Source organism: Sparus aurata, chromosome 1 (assembly GCF_900880675.1).
Source record: "Sparus aurata chromosome 1, fSpaAur1.1, whole genome shotgun sequence".
Taxonomy (NCBI): Eukaryota; Metazoa; Chordata; class Actinopteri; order Spariformes; family Sparidae; genus Sparus; species Sparus aurata.
The window spans coordinates 33,148,782-33,169,391 of NC_044187.1; the positions used below are offsets into that span (position 1 = coordinate 33,148,782).

General features: G+C 40.1%; 1 protein-coding gene across 4 annotated transcripts; it reads right to left on the reverse strand.

Annotated features, from left to right (window-relative positions):
- Positions 1 to 1,505: 1,505 nt before the first annotated feature.
- Positions 1,506 to 19,059, reverse strand: LOC115591717 (high-affinity choline transporter 1-like). 4 transcript variants are annotated; one of them, XM_030434240.1, is made up of 10 exons: positions 18,931 to 19,059; positions 14,889 to 15,138; positions 10,196 to 10,309; positions 9,761 to 9,916; positions 9,522 to 9,670; positions 4,653 to 4,796; positions 3,695 to 3,848; positions 2,889 to 3,106; positions 2,542 to 2,712; positions 1,506 to 2,252 (listed from the first exon to the last, which is right to left on the reverse strand). In XM_030434240.1, exons 2-10 carry the CDS (start codon positions 15,070 to 15,072, stop codon positions 2,139 to 2,141), a joined length of 1,404 nt encoding a protein of 467 aa, XP_030290100.1. In that variant the 5' UTR covers positions 15,073 to 15,138; positions 18,931 to 19,059; the 3' UTR covers positions 1,506 to 2,138. The 4 variants fall into 4 exon arrangements, with proteins under 4 accessions (XP_030290100.1, XP_030289850.1, XP_030289938.1 ...); XM_030433990.1 differs by having other exon boundaries at positions 1,506 to 2,712; XM_030434078.1 differs by having other exon boundaries at positions 1,506 to 2,712; positions 18,946 to 19,020.
- Between the last annotated feature and the right edge of the window lie 1,551 nt (positions 19,060 to 20,610).

Here is a 20,610-nt window from a genome sequence, read left to right on the forward strand (position 1 = left end):
CTGGATATAGATTATGACTTGTATTTTTTTTTTTTTTTTTTTACAATATGCTGATGATGTAGTTTATGATGTTCATTTGTAGCTGGGGTTCTTAGCTTGTGTGCATAATTATTACAGATCTTCTTTTTTTCATATTTATGATTTATGATGTTCATTGGAGCTGTAGTTTGACTTTTGCCTACTGGAAAGTCCATCCATCCATCGTCTGTAACCGCTTTATCCCTTTTATGGGGTCACGGGGGTTTTTGCTGGAGCCAATCCCAGCTGTCTCTGGGCGAGGGCAAGGTACTCCCTGGACAAGTCGCCAGCTCATCGCAGGGCCCACCGTGTCAACTGCACATCATGAGCAATTTGGGGTTCAGTATCTTGCTCAAGGACACTTCGACATGCAGTTCAGCTCAGCCCGGAGCTGGAATTTGAACCAGCAACCTTCCATTCACTAGCCGACCTGCTCTACCTGCTGAGCTACAGCCGCCCCGCCTACTCACAGTATTACGGAGTACAAATGTGGACATTGTGACTTTTTACTCAGAACTGGTTTGATCAGCTATGTTCCATTCACTGTTTTGATTGTCTGCTCACAGCCTAGTGTTGGGAGTGAATTATTTGAGCACTCTCACATGTGTCACTAGGGCATGGCCTTTTAACACGAAGGCATGTGAAACACGAAGGCCGGAGGGCTCATTTTTCATTTTTTTCAATCAAACAAGCAGACGTGCTGGCTCGCTCATTGGTCAGGTGTGTGAGGGTAAGAAGTTGGCAGGGTTTGAAGTTCCCTCTACAGCTCTCTGTTTCATTATTCTATCCATGTTTCTCACTTTCTGTGTTTATAATTGAGTGCCCCAACAGTAAGGCCTACGAGAAAACATAGAAAAAAGTGTGTTATTATCTCCGCTCAAAATACGATCTTTTTCAACTTTTGTACTTCGATGCAGTCGGATGACACTTTGTATAAACTAGTTCCTTGCAAGAATGCACAGCCCCATAGCGTCATTACAGAGTGAAACGTAGTAAGAGCCTTTGTATAACATGCCTCAATGTTACGTCCCCGTGAGGCCAGGGGATGAAGGGAGCAACATAGTAAAAATAAAAGTGGGTGTAAAGGAGGGAAAAGAAACGGTAGGTAGTGGTAAATCAAAAACCATCAACTAAGATGGCTATTGTCTTAAGAAAACTGCAGGCTGTAGCGCTGTAGCGCTGTAGCTCTGTAGCTCTGTAGCTCTGTAGCTCTGTAGCTCTGTAGCTCTGGCTCTCAGGCTCCTGCATATGACAGCCGCTGCAGCCCACTGGCATCAGCAGCACCTTATACCACTCAGCCTAAGTGGCAATTAGATTCAGGTGTGGTGCTTCACACACTGACAAGGAGGGGGGGGTACAAGGGTGGCACCTGAACAGAAGAAACAAAACACAACACAAAACACACCCACAGCACTGGGGCTGTCACATTCAATTTAAACCTTTTCGAGGCACAACGACCACTTTTCTACACAAGCAACAAGACAGAATTTATTTGTAGAATAACGTTTAATCACCTTTCAAATAATTGGCATCTATGTGTCGGTGAAGCCACTCTTACAAAGTCATGTAAGAAGTTCAGATTTTGATTCCAAATCCAAAAGTTAACCCAAATCACAGAAATTAACCCAAAAAAAAAAACGAACAAGGAGGTGAATGCAACTTTGGTTGTGCAGATAAAATTTATATTTGATAAAACAAGCAATGTTAATTTCTTGGTTACAATAAAACTAATCAAAGTGAATGACTCAGAGCAAAAGACACTGACACTACAGTTGAGCGAGCTTTAAAATAAATGCTTTAAAGAGCAGAAATGAAATATAATATCTCCACTGTATTTGGGTTGCAACAGATACCTCACAGTCTGATATCTCAAAATCCAGCTTACTATCTGCATTGGTAGATGCCACAAGTGGTTTTTAATCTAATGAATAATGTGTATGAATACTATAATATACATTAATTTAGTCACCTGTTAACTCTTTAAGTGAGATACCTGTTTTTTATTTTGAATAATTTCGAGAAAGAACAGGAAAGAGCTTAAAATAAAGGCACATTCTACTTGTGTTTTCTCTCTATATACACACTTATCAAGATCTTAATACACATTCAGGCAGGCAACTTCACAAAAGGAAAGACCAAGGATTACGATTCAGCTTGCAACATTGGCTGTAAGGCAACTCCTTGTCCGTTCTCGTCAAGCTCAGGATCACTTTCAGGATTCTGTGTGACGGCATCTGCTGGTGCAACAGATACATTACGTTTCACTTTGAAAACATCCCACCCCTCAGGTAACAGGTTGTGGTTGAACATGAACACAGCCAGCGAAGAAAAAACTAAGATGGCTACCAAAGTGCAGACCATGGTGACTGTCCGGACAGGGGACTTTTGGACAAAGACACCATCTTCGAATGTGCAACCAGGAAGACGCAGAACAACAGGAAGACCTATAGTGTTCTCTCCCAACAAAATCCTCAAAGGCATCCCTATGATGTAACCTGCCAGCGCACCGTAACCGTTACTCACTTCAAAAAAGAGCACAGAGACCAGATGGGGAAATATCAGGGAGTAGTTGATGTCTGCTCCGAGAAGCCAGAGGACCAGGGTGCTGTTGGTCAAGAAGGATATAGTTGTCCCAAGCAGACCCACGACCACCACTGTGACGCGGATCACCCATTTCATTTCATAGTCTGAAGCCTAGGATACAAAAAAGGAGATTCATGTACCTCTGTTTTTTCCAAATGCATTGTTTTAATCTAGCTGTGCTTTTTTACAGTTTGTAAAGAACAGGACAAGGACAGGACATCCTGACATCTACCCTCAAGACACGCTGTGTCACTGAACTGCCACCATCAACATGTAGCACTCCTTACCTGTTGACGCAGGATGTTCTTGTAGATGTTTGAAGAGAAAACAGACGTTGCAGACAACAGGCTCGAGTCTGTAGATGACATGACAGCGGCGGCCACGGCTCCGATTCCAATGATCGAGATGTAAGATGGAGTGAGGTTTTGTAAGGCCAGGGGCAGGATGAAAGTATTCTCCCCACGTTCGTAAGGAGATGGGGAACCGTACAGAGTGTGGTTCCAGTCTTGCCAAAACAGTTCAGAACTATTAATATCATATATATATCATTTTTTTTAGATCCATATAACACTGATACAAAAACATGGGCTTTATTCTGTCATTGAATAGGTTTGCTATCTAAGGTCAACTACATTAATTGTCTAAGGTCTAAGGTCAACTACATTGTCAGTAAATTTGCAAACAAAACATCAAATGTTGTTGCTTACAGCTTCTTAAATGTAACGATTTGATGCTTTTTTTTTATCATTTATAATAGTAAAAAAAGTCTGGCTGTGGTTTGAACAGAGAAAGATCTCACTGTTAGCTCTTGGAAATTTTGATGAGTATTTTTTCACATTTTTTGAAAAGTGCATCAATTACACGAGCCTGGAGCCACTTTACATTCAATCGCCTTTTGAAATACGTATAAAATAGGCAAAAGAAACAAAAGGGCAATATAGATAGAAATAGTATTTATCACAAAGATGTTATCTTATACTGTATTCAGTGCTTTTACATGTTTTTCATATTACAAAACAACTGGCAATAAAAAGCCACTGGCCACAATGTAAGGGTCTATATTACGGTTTACCATCTCTAATCCAATTCTTACCTGTGGAGGCAGCGACAGCTCCAACCAAGATAGGCGGGATTCCCAGTATGGCAATGATAATGGCAGAAGCATAGCAGGTTAACTGGGCTGTTTGTGGTGAGGAGGCAGACAGCGTCCTCTGGTGGAAGCTCTGATATCCTAGACTCCCCAGACCCTGAGAAAAAAGAGCACAGGTGAGGATGCACATTGAGGACCAAGAAATGATGAGGAAGACGGAACAGTGCTATATCAGTGACTATTCCTCCCCCAGACTGAAGACAGACGTTCACTGAATAAATTAAGCAAGGAACAAGCTGGTGCAGATTTCTTTTATTGCTCAGGAAAATACAAATAATTATCCTACTAAAATTGAGATCTCTCCTTCGCAATAGCTGCATATCTATGAACAGCAGTCCACAGAGAAAAACTCTGGAAACGTTCACGACACAGACCTCATTTGCGGAAGATTCTAATCATTGAGCCACTCTGCTGACATGCGCCTTCATATGAAACTCTGCACTGGAATTATTTCTCTCTCTAACTTAACCTGCAATAGTCAGTAATTTTAATCCAAACTGAGCACACGGATGTGGGTAATTTACACCCCCTCCAGAGTAATAATTACTGTAATTCTGTCTGGAGCGTCGTCATAGTACTTTAAAGTGGATATCACAGTTTTCATTCACAGGAATATCTTTTCATCTCTCAGTAAGCCGCAGTGCACTGACAGAAATACTTTCCCTGTATTTGGACCTGGTCATGTCATATAAAGCTAAAGGGTATTTATTTAATTTGGCATGGAATCTGACAAGGAATTGGGTTTCTGTAATCTCCATTCTAAATAACATAAAACAGTCTGTCTTGTTTACATGAAATTGAAGAATTGAAATGCATCGATGGCGGTTGTCTGTTCCACCAACATGTGGTTGAGTTCTGACTTTGTGGATGGAAACAGGAAAAGTGTGAATATTCTTCTCACAAGCATTAAGAAGTCGTCAATCCAGTTCCACATTTTGTCCATCTCCAGAGTGCCGACCCAAGGTGCTTGGAACGTGTGATTGAAAGCAGTCTGGGCGATGTTTGTAGATAAGGGGTTGAGGAGCAGGAAGGGGACACACAGCCACTGCAAATAAATCATATTGGAGACCTTAGCAAGAAAGAGTAATTTTTTTGTCAGTGTTAAAATATTGTGTTTACACCTAGGGCTGGGTGATATGGCTAAAAGTGTTATCATGATATGTTTTTTTATATCGATCCATGTCGATAATTATCACAATATCCATCCATCCATTTTCATCCGCTTATCCGGGGCCGGGTCGCGGGGGCAGCTGCCTGAGCAGGGACACCCAGACTTCCCTCTCCCCGGATACTGCCTCCAGCTCTTCCGGGAGGACCCCAAGGCGTTCCCAGGCCAGCTGGGCGACGTAGTCACACCAGCGTGTCCTGGGTCTTCCTCGGGGTCTCCTCCCGGAGGGACATGCCAGGAACACCTCCCGAGGGAGGCGTCCCGGGGGCATCCGAAACAGATGCCCGAGCCACCTCAACTGGCTCCTCTCGATGTGGAGGAGCAGCGGCTCTACTCTGAGCACCTCCCGGTTAACAGAGCTCTTCACCCTATCTCTAAGGGAGCGCCCTGCCACCCTGCGGAGGAAACTCATTTCGGCCGCTTGTATCCGGGATCTTATTCTTTCGGTTCATGGCCATAGGTGAGGGTCGGAATGTAGATTGACTGGTAAATCGACAGACCGATACAAAGACCGCATTACTGCGGCCGCTGCACCGATCCGTCTGTCAATCTCACGCTCCATCCTTCCCTCACTCGTGAACAAGACCCCAAGATACTTAAACTCCTCCACTTGAGGCAGGAACTCTCCTCCCACCTGGAGGGAGCAGGCCACCTTTTTCCGGTCGAGAACCATAGCCTCGGATTTGGAGGTGCTGATTCTCATCCCAGCCGCTTCACACTCGGCTGCAAACCGCCCCAGGACATGCAGGAGGTCCCGGCTCGAAGGAGCCAACAAGACCACATCATCCGCGAAAAGCAGAGATGAGATCCATTGGCTCCCGAACCAGATCCCCTCCGGCCCGTGGCTGCGCCTAGAAATTCTGTCCATAAAAGTAATGAACAGAACCAGTGACAAAGGGCAGCCCTGCCGGAGTCCAACATGCACTGGGAACAGGTCTGACTTACTGCCGGCAATGCGAACCAAGCTCCTGCTCCGGCAGTACAGGGACCGCACGGCCCTTAACAGAGGGCCCCCGACCCCTGTACTCCCGGAGCACCCCCCACAGTATGCCACGAGGGACACGGTCGAATGCCTTCTCCAAGTCCACAAAACACATGTGGACTGGTTGGGCAAACTCCCATGAACCCTCGAGCACCCTGCGGAGGGTATAGAGCTGGTCCAGTGTTCCACGGCCAGGACGAAAACCGCATTGTTCCTCCTGGATCCGAGGTTCGACTATCGGCCGAATTCTCCTCTCCAGTACCCTGGAATAGACTTTCCGGGGAGGCTATCACAATATATATTTAACAATACTAATAATGTTGAATTATTAGTATACTTCAAACTTGAAGGTTAATAATGGTTTATAAAATACAATTATTTATTAATTATAAGATACAAGATGACAAACATGCAACAGAACCAGCCAACCGAACGGCTTTACGTTAAACACTGAATCCAAAAAAAGAATGATAAATATGTACAACAAATTTGTTGTTTCAAACGTGTCTCAAATCGAGGTAGTGTACTGAACTGAACATTGATTAAAGAGAATAATAAAAAGTTAAATGTTGAGGATGATTATGCTACTGTATTCTGTGAATACTGCACATTCTTGCAGGTAGTTGTTCAGTTCAGCTTCATCAGCCTCCTGTTCTGTAAGAACTGATGTGGTTCGGACGTGCGACCAGACCACATATCATCTCTGAGCTGCTGCTCCACCTTGACCCTCCACTCTGGGTACAGCTGAGGGGATGATGTTTGGCAGAGTGTACTTAACATCCATAACCATCATTAGCTTCTTGAAGCCCTGTTTTTAAACTGTGCTTATAGGCATCATATCTGTAGTGGTACAGTACATAGTTATGCTGATTTTGTCTTTGTATCGCTTCGGTTATGGGGGAATGGCTGAAAAAGCAGCGGAGATTGTCGTTTGTCGAAGTGGGTCGGTACCGGTTGAGATGATGGAAGAGGTCGGTGGTCGCGACACATTTTGCACCTAATGTTGGTCTGCCATTTGTCAGACTTCAGGTAGGAGAGGGGTGGTATGACCTTTCTTCAGTTCAATTTCTTTGTCTTTCTTCAGGATACAACATTGTTGATACAACAATTCAGACTGTTCTGTGAGGAAAATGGCATCACACACATTAAAACCACACCGAAATACGCTCAGGCCAACGGAGAGGTTGAGCGTCAGAATGCATCACTTATAAAAAGGATCAAGACTGCTCAATCAGATGGATTTGATTGGAAAAAAGAGCTGAGAAAGTATGTGACGGTCAACAGGAGCATCATCCACAGGAAAAAGCCCTTGCTTTTCAACTGAAAGGTAAGCGGAAAGCTGCCTGAACTGATTGTAGTGCAGACTGATCAAGAAGTATGTGATCGGGACACAGAGCAAAAGGCAAAGAGCAAGCTGTATGCAGACGCCTGCAGAGGAGCACCCAGCTATCTGAGGTCAGTGTTGGTGAGACAAGACAAAACTGCCAAATGCAACACCACACAAGATCATCAGCAGGACAGGAAACAAGGCCATAGTGGATCTGACAACAGGAGCACGGTATGCGAGAAACACCACTTTTGCCAAGAAATATGAAGGGAAGGGACTGAAACAAGGGACATTCCAAGATAGGGGGAAATACAGGAAGCTGAGGATGACACAGGAATCGGCGAAGCAATAGAAGAACACACACACACACACACCACTGACACTTAGAGTCCACAAACCAAGAATGACACTGACACACAGATAAAAGCAGACGTGCCATCCAGGCCGCAAAGGGTCAAGCGAACACACAATAGATTGTCTGACTAAGATCTCCAATTATCTAAAGAAAAAGAAGAACGTTTTCACATTGTTCATGAGTTAAAACCTGTGGGTGTACAGAATGTGTTTGACTTCCAGCAATAGAAGAAATTATTATAAGTTCATGTCTTTGAAGAATTGTTGTGATTTATGGTTTCTTAAAGGACAGCAATATGTTCACTGAGTAATGATTTCTAACTAGTACTAAGTAATGAAGTGATTTTGATAAGCATGGTACATGTTCCCGTGTGGTGAAGTTATGTTACAACTCTGGCCGCTCAGAAAGAAGTTAAAATGAGTATTCCTGGAATGTAGAGTATAATGTGAAGTATAATCCCGCATTATATTTTCTGTAACTAAGAAGAGTTACATTCTAAGAAAAGGGGGGGATGTTATGTCTATTGGTAACAAGCCCTATTAGAATGTTGAAAGGTATTATGGGTAGATAATAGGAAGATTGTATTCATTAAATTCGCACTCTGCAAGAGACAGACATGTCCATGTGTGGTCCATATTATTCAGATTACATCCTGCAACCTCTGCTTAATTCAGTAGTAAAGCAGGGATACAACAGTCAGCTTCCTCGCGCTCAGTTTTGATAGCCGGACCGCGCATTTTCTTGTGTCGGCGGAGTTGTTGAGTTGTGAGCGAGAGGGGCCAGAAACATGCATCCACCACATGCATTTGTTTCTCTGCTGTGCGATTGGCTGTTGGTGTAGTGTTTTCTAGTTAGTGAAAAAATGGACTCAAAAAAAAAAAAAAAAAAAAAAAAACGTTATCGAAAATAAATGTCACAAATGTACGGAAGAGGATTAGGGCCACACATGAATTTTTTTTGTAGTTCTGACTTTAAAGTCAGAATTCTGAGATTAAAGTCAGAATTCTGAGAAAAAAGTCAGAATTCTGAGAAAAAAGTCAGAATTCTGAGATTAAAGTCAGAATTCTGACTTTTTTCTCAGAATTCTGAGATTAAAGTCAGAATTCTGACTTTTTTCTCAGAATTCTGAGATTAAAGTCAGAATTCTGACTTTAATCTCAGAATTCTGAGAAAAAAGTCAGAATTCTGACTTTAATCTCAGAATTCTGAGAAAAAAGTCAGAATTCTGAGAATAAAGTCAGAAGTCTGCACATGTAATTTTTTTTTTAGTTCTGACTTTAATCTCAGAATTCTGAGAAAAAAGTCAGAATTCTGACTTTAATCTCAGAATTCTGACTTTAATCTCAGAATTCTGAGAAAAAAGTCAGAATTCTGACTTTAATCTCAGAATTCTGAGAAAAAAGTCAGAATTCTGACTTTAATCTCAGAATTCTGAGAAAAAAGTCAGAATTCTGAGAAAAAAGTCAGAATTCTGAGATTAAAGTCAGAATTCTGAGAAAAAAGTCAGAATTCTGACTTTAATCTCAGAATTCTGAGAAAAAAGTCAGAATTCTGACTTTAATCTCAGAATTCTGACTTTTTTCTCAGAATTCTGACTTTAAAGTCAGAACTAAAAAAAAAATTCACATGTGGCCCTAATCCTCTTCCGTACAAATGTATCATTGTTTTTGTGGAAAATGTTATCGTGAAAATGAACGAGATATTTTCATCGCCCAGACCTGTTTGCACCCCACACCTAACACTGCCGTTTCCTTTAAATGGTTTTGGTACAGACTCGATTTTCAGTGGATTTTTCCCTTTCCATTTAAAGGGTTAAAAGTGTGAAGTCTGAACTATTGTAGCAGGATAACGCTTATCTTTGGCTTTATACTACGTGGCAACATACACACCTTCAGACACTGTACTGTTTGAAAATGAACTTGGTTTACTGTAACTTACCAAACTGAGGAAAGTTAGAGAGAGCTGGATGACGTCAGTGTAGGCCACTGAATAAAGGCCTCCTAACAAAGTGTAGATAATGGCTATAGCTGCTGAGATCCAGACAGAATAGACATAGGGCACGTCCAGTATCACAGTCACAGTTGCTCCTGCCAGGAAATGCATACATTAAAATGCTTTAGTTGCAGCGACTAAATAATAGAAAAAAATGATTTTACCTGGTAGGCATGCATATTTACCTAAGCCAAGCAGGGTGCAGGACACCCACATCAAATCCCCCAGCAGACAGGGCAGCACTAAAACAGCACTCAGTATTTTGCCATACTTAATCTGGAATGGGTCCATCATGGTGATATACTTCTTGTCCCTCATTGGCTTGGCAAAGAAAAGACCACCTAATGCATTGAATGAGATATAAACCATTATATTGCATTAATGTATTAAAAACTGCACTGGATGCTGTGGCCACTGTGCTCTGTAAGATGCTGACATCCAGAAATCAAGCACACCTAAACAAATTCCTGACTTTTTAAACTATAGTACATTTTACTGCAGCTGTTAGATAGATTGTCAATTAAACAGAACAAAGCAGCCACACAGGTACAATAAATCGATGTCTAATATTGTTAAGATCAACACAGCCTACTGCCTCTATAATGCATGATTTGTCTTACCTATTATGAAGGATAATGAGTATTGTATGGGCATCAGAGCCCACATTAGGCCCAGTTTAGGAGTGTAAACTGCCTCAGCCAGACCCAGGATGAAGCCACCGCCGACCCACGTAGCTGCATAACAATGACACACAGACAGACACACGTTAATTATGTGCATAGTGGTATATGTTAGTATCAAAATGTTGTTTCAAAGTGTATAAATCTAATACGTCTGAAATTCATCTTTGATGTTTTAAAATCTACTTACAACTCTTTCCCTAAAGTTAGTCATTTTTCCTGTTGTGTTACATAAATGTCAGCTTTTCTTCATTCCGAAAATAGCAGCTTCTTGTCATGGATGAATTCTACAACAAAATAACAGAAACATCTAAACTGAAAACAAAAACCGTGACAGTTTGCCGTGTCACTTAAAGAAAAATCACACTGAAATTAAAGTAAAATGACTTAATTCTTGGATTTTGGACTGCTGGGCAACCACTGAAGAAACTGTACCTGACAATGGCTAACACATTTGAGGTTCGTGCTCACGCTGATTACATACAGACTGAAAATCAGGCATTTCTACTGTGTCACTTTGCACTACATGCACAACTAATATCAAGTAATTTTACTGTGTGCTTTTTATGTAATCCCATTTCAAAGACTGTTTTTAATGAAGGATAAAATCATTTCTATAGGTGGTTAATGAGTAAATAATTATTTTTGGACCTCTCGGACTATATGCATATATAGTCTGAACCATTTCTACCCTTTAGTTTAGAGATAAGAGATAAGAGATCTCATTTTTAAGTCGTTTATGAGTACGCCTTTTTTGCCAGATATCAATGAAATAAAAACAACTTCTTCTTGAAGTAGTTCAAGACACTTTTACTGCTGGACTTAGTAGTTCTCATACCACATACACGAATACCATGAACTACTATTACTGTGTAGTATTTAAGTAATCCAGTGTCAAAGATACACCAGGTAAGACAAAACACTGTAGTTTTTGAATATTTCCACCACCACGTTTCACAGTGTGTTTGTTACACTGCAGTATTATCGTCCGTCCTGTTCTTATCCTTACATACAGTATACCCTTATATTAATGCCACAAGTCCAGTGGTGAAATGTAACTAACTACATTCACACATGTAGTGAAGTTTTACTTTGAGTTGCTTTTACTTTCCTTGAATAGTTTTAATATTCTTAAACTTCTTCTCCGCAACATTTTTGAGGCAAATATTTCACTTCTTACTCCATTACATTTAGATGCTGAATTCTGGTAAGTTTTAGCCCGCCAACAGCATCAAAGCTCACAGTTAAAATTAGATTAAGGCCCATGAAAGGAATGAGATACAGTTTAAGGAGCAACTGGAACAGGTGCGGAAGGTGAATTCCAAAGTGTTCCTAGTTCTAATAGGAGAATTAAGGGCACTGACCCCCATAGTTTATGACTGGCGCCAGAAGATTCAAGTTACAACATCCGAGGTCTCTGTCCAGCTAATATACTGTGGAGTAATAAAATCAATATAACCTGATGGAAGTCCAATGTCAATAAAACACGATATAATGGTCCTTTGTGGCTTTTGTGCTTTTTTTAATCGTTGTGTAGGTATATGTTTTGGAACCAGAAGGTGACACCAGAGCAGGGAGCAGTTTAAAATATATTCATTGAAGCACTTGGGTTTGGTCGAAATATGAATTTATAAATCTGTGTGTCAGAGAACGCGACCAAGTTCTTCGTCATAATTATGAAATCATTTGGCAGCAAGCAGAATATCAGGGTAATTAATAAGGTGCTGATAAGTCCAAGCACATGGAACCCTGCCTAGCTTCTCCAAAGCACCTCTGAAAAACACAACAAACAAAAACACCACCAACAGGTATACAACCAGTCCAAAATATAAAATCACTAACATGAACTTAAATTGTATATACATAACATTGATTTGGCCTTGTATATGTATCTAAATGGCTGTCTTTTTTCTGTATTTAAGATAGTTTGCGGTTGGATATTTGACATTCACTCTGGATCTCACAGCATCTTCTTACTACTCTCCTGATATTATTATTACTTTGGACAATAAGGACACATTTCTTTTTGGATTGGATTTTAGTTCTTTTCCATCAAAATAATATTTTTGAGATACAACTCTTTTAATTGGATTGTAGTGCTTTGTCAATTTCATAATTACATTTTAGCTTGGATGGTTTTTATAGTGGCGTAACAACCCATCAAATCAGAATTGATACATCAATTTCATGATTAATGGTCTAATACCTGTTAGATGTGCTCTGTCGCTCTCTCCCTTCTTTCTTTCTGTTTCAGGTGGCACCTCCTCCCTCTCTACCTGGGCACACCTGTGGGTAATTGGTGCTCTGGTGGAGTGGGGGAGGTGTTTTAAGGGCTGGAGTGCAGGGACAAAGGAGAGGAGATCACACACAGACGGGAGAGGAGAGCGACTCCTCACCGGTGTGCGGCTCTCCTCACCCATTTTTGGGCTGTTTCAAACAGGTTGGAAAACCCCAGGCGTGAAGGTGCTGGGGTATTTTGTCATCTTTTGTTGTGTTCTTTTTTTTGGCTGGAGATCACCAGTAGCTCAGTTATCTGTGTCTTTTTGTTTTAGGCCTTGCTGTCCTATAGGCAGGTTAAGGGGAGGTGTGGGGGGCGACGGCTCACTGCGCGGCCGGTCCCGCATCTTCCCTTCTTTTTGTTCTTTTTTGCTGGGGTCTCCAGCCATCTTTTGCTTGTTCTGCTCTTCTTTTGATAATTATGCAATAAAGCTTGATTAATTGAGGACTTTGTGTGGGGCGTCTTTTAATATGTTACCTCCTCCTCCCTTTTGAGCCACTGTGTTTAAATTATCAGAGGAGGCCATAACAATACCCCAGATGCAAAGTGAAAACATTCATTCATATCATCATCTTTAGATTACCCCTTTATTTTGAAATTCCCATGGAATGATGCATCACCATTTCCATTAAACTTCAAACATTTAAACTGTGCTAGCTCAAGAAAGGTAATGGCAAGCAGCCAAAGAAAAATTAGGATATTTACCTCGCACTTTGGAAAACAATCAGCATTGAGGAACTATTCTGGATTTCAGATAAAAAACAAGTCAACAGACAAACTGGGCAGCTCACTCTGTGAGGCTGAAATAATCTTCATGCACACTGAAATTCATCCATGCTTGTCATGTTTCAGTTCGTGTTCCAGGGATTTCCTGTTTAATATTTAAGTTTCCTCCCATTGTGTGAATTCCCGCCCTCTTTCTGTGTCCACCTGTGTCTCGTTTGTGATCAGCCCTTGTGTGTATTTAAGCCTGTGTTCTCCCTGCTGTCTTTGACAGTTTGCCCTGTTTCTCCTGTGTTATTCTCCTGTGTTTCACCTAAGCCCATTCCAGAGTCTTCCTGTGTCTCCCCGCGGTATGTTCCTGGTTTTTTGTCCCTCGTGTTTTTACTGGTTTGAACTTTGCTTTTGGTTGTACTTCGTTGAGCTGTTGTTTTTGGTCTTTGTTTTGTTGGTATTCGCACTTCTTGGTTTGTTGGATTTAACTTTTTGGATTTTGTTTTTGGTTCCCAATGCTGCTCCCTTCCTTGATGTTTTTTTTTTTTTGCATTTGGCTCTTATCCAATTTCAGCCAAAGGTAAACAAACTGACCAATATGGACCCAGCAGACACTAGCCCTCAACTTCTGAGTATTTGGGACAATGTGTTTTTTTTTCGGGTTAAGGACTATAAGAGCTGTGTTGAGATGCTTAAGGCCATAGCCATATTCAAAATGAAGCTGGCTCTTTCAGCTCTGGTTGCGACAAGCTCCTGGCGCAGCAGAAATCAAATCCGGAGTGGCTCTGCTTGAGAAGACTATTGGACAAATTACAATTCCAGTTATCCCCATATACAGCTCCAGTGTATGCTAGCCTCCCGTCAGCTCCAGAGCCTGCTAGTCCCCAGCATAAGACTGTTTCTGAGCTGATGGGCATTAGGGCATTAAGACATTTGACACATCAGACAGGCCCCAAATGTCTCCTTTGACTGGCCTACAAGTTCTACCACCAGAACCAGAACATTTAACAGGTAATTTGTTTGACAGTTACTGTGAAAACAACCCCTCTTTTTTACATCTACATTAAACAATAAAGTTTTGACTAGTTTACGATTCAGTTTAAAATGCTTTACTTAATTTACTTCTTTACTTCACAACATGACACAATTTGGCCTTGGAGCTTGGCTGTTATTTGAAGCAGCCTGGTATTAGTTGTGCAAGATTTATCTTGGTGAACTGCAGTGAATCTGGCAGCGGGTCTATTTGGCTGTTATATCATATTTTACTAGTCTAGAAGTTCATGCTACTAGATCCTCTCGATTGATCAGCTGCTCCAATATCACAAATCTGTGCATGTTGCTGACTTCATATAATTTTCTTATTATACAGATGTGATAAAGAGACTACATCACTGAAATATAAAATTCTGTTTCCACTATTGTTTTGAGAAGACATTTTTTTTTTCTTAAGATCAAGCGATAATTCAGATATTAAGTTTATCTCAAAATAATGAGATAAGCAATTTGATACTGAGATTGAAATAATAACACTAGCTGTTCTCAGCATCTTTCTACAACCTATGTTCTACTCGAAAACAAAAGTGACAAAAAATGTTCAAACAAACAAATAACTAAGTTTCTGAGCCCCACAAAATCACATACCAGTCATGGTGAAAATCCCAACCAGGAAGCCTATGTTCCTGTCTCCAAGGAGCACCACTTCAGTCCTGTCTCCATGACTCTTTCTCTCAACCTTCCTGGACTTTCGGGCAGCCCATAGTCCTGTCCCCAGAATCAGGAGGTAGAACAGCACCATTGCGACCACACCGGGGATGTTGAGAGCCATGGTGTTCAACCACTATGGAGCACACTGACAGATGGGATGGATGGATAACCGATACAAATACTGTGCCTAAAACGAGAGTGTTTAAGAACAAAGGTCACAGTCAGGAACCCAAAAACCCAGGTGTTTGAAATAATCCACGGTTGGCCTAAAAGTGTGTACATAAGCAAAGTTAAACAAGGAAGAGATAACAGCTACATGTCAAAATGTGCTTAGTATCAGTTTTGATTTGTTTTAACCTCTTCCCTCGCTTGCCTTACTTTGTCCTGTTGTTGGCATTATGCAGGTCAGATAAGGTTCCCTTTTAAAACATTTGGCCTATAACCCGTATACACAGATACACATACCTGCACGTGCATCTCAATGTAACTACTCAATTTTACTCGGATACCTCCTGTTAACTACATAATCAATGCATATTCCTGAATGGTTGCAGCAGACAGGAACTACTCAAACACATGAATCTGGGCAGTGAGTGAGTACAGTTGACGAAGAGCCAGAACCGCAAATCTATTGATTCATTCAACCTTTGTTTAAATCTCATAACTCATTGAGGGCAAGCCCTCACTTTCAATGATGTCGACAGCACAAATAAAAAAAACAAAAAACAGAAAAGCTGCAAAAATGAAAAAAAGTGCTGATATTGATAAGAAACTACAAACAAACATGTCACATTACAAATAAAACAGGTGAATTTTATAATCAAAGTCTTAAACTGACCTGTAGGTATGAGTGTATCAATATTAAATGTACAAGTGTATGGAGCACTAAAATTGAAAGCAGGTTTACCAAATGTTTTTTTTTTCTGGGGAACTTCGAGCATTATACAACCACTAGAGCGCACTGAAGTGACTCTATGACCATAAAGAGCTGATATTTGGTGGCATGTTGCCCTTCAAGGCTTTAAAAATTAACAGAAACCAATGGATATCACGTTTTACTGTTGAAGGTGCCCATCCAACTTTTTTATACAGAATACAATGATGCATGGAATAACAGTCACCAGTAATGAATCTGAGGGGGAGTGATAAACCGAGCCTAGTGGAGAGAGAGGCATGTCTATGAATATCGCCATAATTCAGGACAGATAAAACATTTTTTTTAAAAAAAAGCTTCTATGATCCTCTGATTGGTCCTGCAGAAGATGGGGAAAGTAGTTCTGTTTCTGTATAAATAACCCTTTTTTTTTAAGTGTGTTAATATGACATTTAAATGTGAGTTTCTGATCTAACAGATACCCAAATGTTTGTATTCAGGAACCCCTTTCAAGACTGTGTCCATTTAAAGTGGTAACATGCAGCCCAATGTGTGCGATATCTCTGGCTAAAATGAGCATCATTGATGGTTCTGAGCTGACCCATGGGTTTGATCTATCTTTCACCCTTACCTGAGCTTTTTGAAGGGTGCATGTTTATCAATAATGGTATTTAAAGAGTTGGTGAAACGTTTAAGAGCCCGTTCTACATCCAGTATTTCAGTAGTATATTGTACATTACTGTTAGCATTGTCAGTAAAAAAAAAAAAAAGCCTGTTCATTAAAATGTTTTTCATTTCTTTTGATAAACATTCTTGACCCTGATTTTGCCAATCCAGCACTTCTAATGCAGGCCACAGGGCAGTGGTCATTTGGACCAAATGCAAAAACTCCAGCGGCAGTAATTGCTCCCTCCCATTACACAGAACAAGATCTATCAATGTTGACGTTGAGGGATCCCTCAAAGTAGGTCTGCTCATCAATCAGCTGTGCCGGATTGAGATTGACACATATCTCTTGTAGACCATTAGAATCACTCGTTAAGCAGTCTAGGTTAAAATCGCCTAAAACCAGCATTTCAGAGTTACAGTACTGAGCAAGTAAGTCTGCTAAATTATTAGTTGCACTGGAGATAGCTGAGGGTGGTCTATATACACCCACAACAATGATTGCAATATTACAAGGAAAGTACATTTTCAGAGCAATGAACTGAAAGGAATGAGGTATAGTGAGAGCATTTAAAACAGTGAGAGATAAACCTGATTTCACATAAACAGCCACACTGCCCTCTCTTCCAACTCCATCTATTCTACATGTTATAGAAATGCAGAGAAACCTCTGATTCACGAATACTCTGCTTGAGCCAGGTTTCGGTCAGAACCAAGATATCGTTGTCAATATGTAATGATATGACAACTTTTACATCATCTAATTTAGATTGATTAAACAAACTTTTGATATTTAAATGAATCAAGCCTAAGCCCTTTCTGCATTTGAAAAGCATGTCATCATAGGGCTTACTGGCAGAATGCATGCATTTTCAGCTTTATAATTTGTACGGTAATAAGACATGTGATGTTTGCCACGACTGTTTGAAATCAAAACAGGAATATTAGATGCAGGCGCAGATATTTATAGTGGAAGACAGGGAGTACTCTGGGTGTCATACCTTCATGCACTGAATACCCTTCTATTATCACAAAAAAATATATATACAGTGGCTAATGTTTGTGGATCTAATTAGAAAATGGACAAGGCAAACTGAAAACACATAATAGAGCCAATAGCATGAGAGAAAAGCTCTGGTGGTGTGAGCTGCATTGATATGCAAAAACTCTGATAATCGAGGCATAATATTTTCACCAATAAAAAATGCGGTTCAGGCTTCTCCATTGCAAGGGTTTTCTGCTTGTTCTGTTTTACAGCATTGTAATTGTAATTTGAACATGTTCACCCTTTTTCATATCAAACAATAAATCTATTAATTGAAAAAAACAACAACTAAAAAAACAAAAAACCAACAATAATAGGCAGATCAATTAATAATCAAAATGTTTTAAGACACACACCATTACATTGGCTTGAATCAAATGTCACAAAACTAAATATACTTTTTCCACCATTTAAGACCCAAACATTATCTTAGGCTGGTTGTTGGCTAATATTGGACTTATACGGCATAGCATTTACATAATGAGGATCAAATATTTGCAACATTTAGCAAGCTAATTTCTTTAGATTAAGCAAATAAACACTGCTTCACCACAATGTCATCAAATTGTGTCTAATTGTAGTGAAAATTGCCTGTCTCCATACATACTATATACTTTTATGATTTATACTTTTTATAATTTCCACTGACCACTAAAAAGCATAGATATAAAATACTTATACTTACAAAAAAAAGAAAAGAACACATCTAAAGAGGAAAGTCAGCAGGAGCAGCTATACCTACACTCTGCATATTGCTGCCCCCAAGCCAATCCTGCCTAACCCCCACCCACCCCCCAGTCCAGTGTTCCTCCCCTACTCGATCTCCATGCCCTCCTTGCCGCAAACCATAAATTCTGCAAATAATCCAACATAACTATGTTTAAAGGTTGGAATATCTCACGGTTTATCTTGTTTATCCTTACTGAATAATTTATTGAATTATTTAATATAATTCTATTTGTATGATATGGTTGGCGAGTGTACTTATGTCCTTAGCTTTACATGTCTTCCTGTTATCATTATTAGCTATTAAACTACTAGTAGTAGAAGTAGTAGTAGTGGTGTCTGTTACTGGTATTACTGTCAGTATTTATTGGCTGTTGAAATAAAAACACTGTTTTTTTCTTTTCACTAAAGCTGATTCAATTAAAATTGACAATTTGTTAGCAAACAACTTGAAACACTGAAATTAATGTTAGCTAGCAGCTAACTAAATTAGCTTAGCTAACGTTAATAGCGAGGGTTAGCTAAATAGCGGTCTTTACAGCACTAATAAGCAATGACCATGAACTGAAAATGATGAGGACTTTAAACGGTATCTTCAGTAAATGTATTCATCCCCTGTGAAAAGGAACTACGCAGAATTGGTTATTCAGTAGTTAAAGTCAGCTTAACTTGACTCTCCATACGTTGACGCAGTTCTACCGCGGGTTAAGCCTGCCTCCATCCCGAAATCCAAAATAGTCAAACTAGCTCCCAGTTATGTTTAGGTGCCTGCCTAACCCTGGTAGATATTACGGAAATGCAGTGTAAGAACAGAATTCAAAATAAAAGCACGGACCTATGAACGCAATTTGCAATTTCACATTAATTCAGTCAGTCAGTCTATCAATTAATTGAGAAATTCATCCATCTTTCCATTCTAATTCTGATCACATTGAAGCCTTAGAAGATGGAGGCCATGGCATTTCGAATGTGTGAATCATTAGTCCAAGGTAGAAATAAACACTACCAATAGCAATATATTCAGATGAGGAATTTATAAAGTAAATCAATTCAGATTTATGTTAGAATGACTATTTTTAATGTATGATTTGCGCGTCACTATTTCACTTTAATAAATACGCCGGCCTGCATGCAATTCTTGTCCTCACCATTGAAGCGTGGGGGCGCTATGTCTTAAACGTCACTTTAAATCAGACATCGGAAACGAAAAAAAAGACGCGCTGGACCACTTGCGTTGGAGATGCTGGGCCCACTCAATTTCGGTGCTGTATCGGCAGATCCTACCTTGAGGACAACCGTCACCACCGCTGCACCTGCGGGGACTGCTGCCGGTGAAAGGCAGCCAACAGCCGGCCCCGGGCTGACCATGATACAGGACGAGCCGACGACCAGCCAGAAGTGGAGAGAATACCTTATACCCCATTATGTGTGATGTGAGAGGGAAAGGAGACGGACAATGTATTTTTAGACATTACATAACTGACACATGGCACAGATGCGGAATACATTTACAACAGTTTGAGACAGAGTTTGCGCGAAGCGGTAAGGGCTAATCTGTATAAACGGTATTATTAATTGTTGGCACTGTGTTGTATATGATGTTGCTGAGGACTGGATCTCTGGTAGGCAGCATGTAATGCTCGCCAATGTAATAATGTCCGCAAACGTAATAAACCACAAAGGTAATAAACATCTGCAGCATTTAATGTAATAAAATTAAACCCACAAATGTAATACATTTTCCACAAACGTAACACGCGATTTCCCACAAATGTAGTATTACTTTAGACTTGGCTGCAGTGATGCGTCAGGGCTTCTTTGGTTCAGCACCGCGGACAGCGGTGAGAGAGGTGATCCTCATCAACAAGAAGCATTTTGCTTATGCAAAGAAATAAATCAGCACTAGAAGGGCCGGAATTCCAACACTACTAGAACAGCCGTAAACTGTCATTTTGACCACTAGATTTTAACTCTATAATCTCTCATGTAAATACCCAATTGAGTGATAAATGCATTCATTGTGTCGTGATATTTTTTTCAAAAAACGAAATAACACCAACATGAACATTTTAACAAGTTTAATTATTTTTTTTTTTATCATTTATCAATATTATTTATCAATAAGATTTTAAAAGAGAAAACTCAGAACACAAAATTAACAATTAAAAGTAACTTATTTGATTATGAAACATTTTATTTTATCACTTAATAATATAAATTTAAAAAATAATAATAATCGAAAAAGGTTGTGTGGCATTTCAAGTATCCACGTTTATTCTGTTGCTGCGTGTTATAGTATTTCAGAGGTTATTTTGCGCATGTTAATGCGGACTTTATTTCCTTGTAGC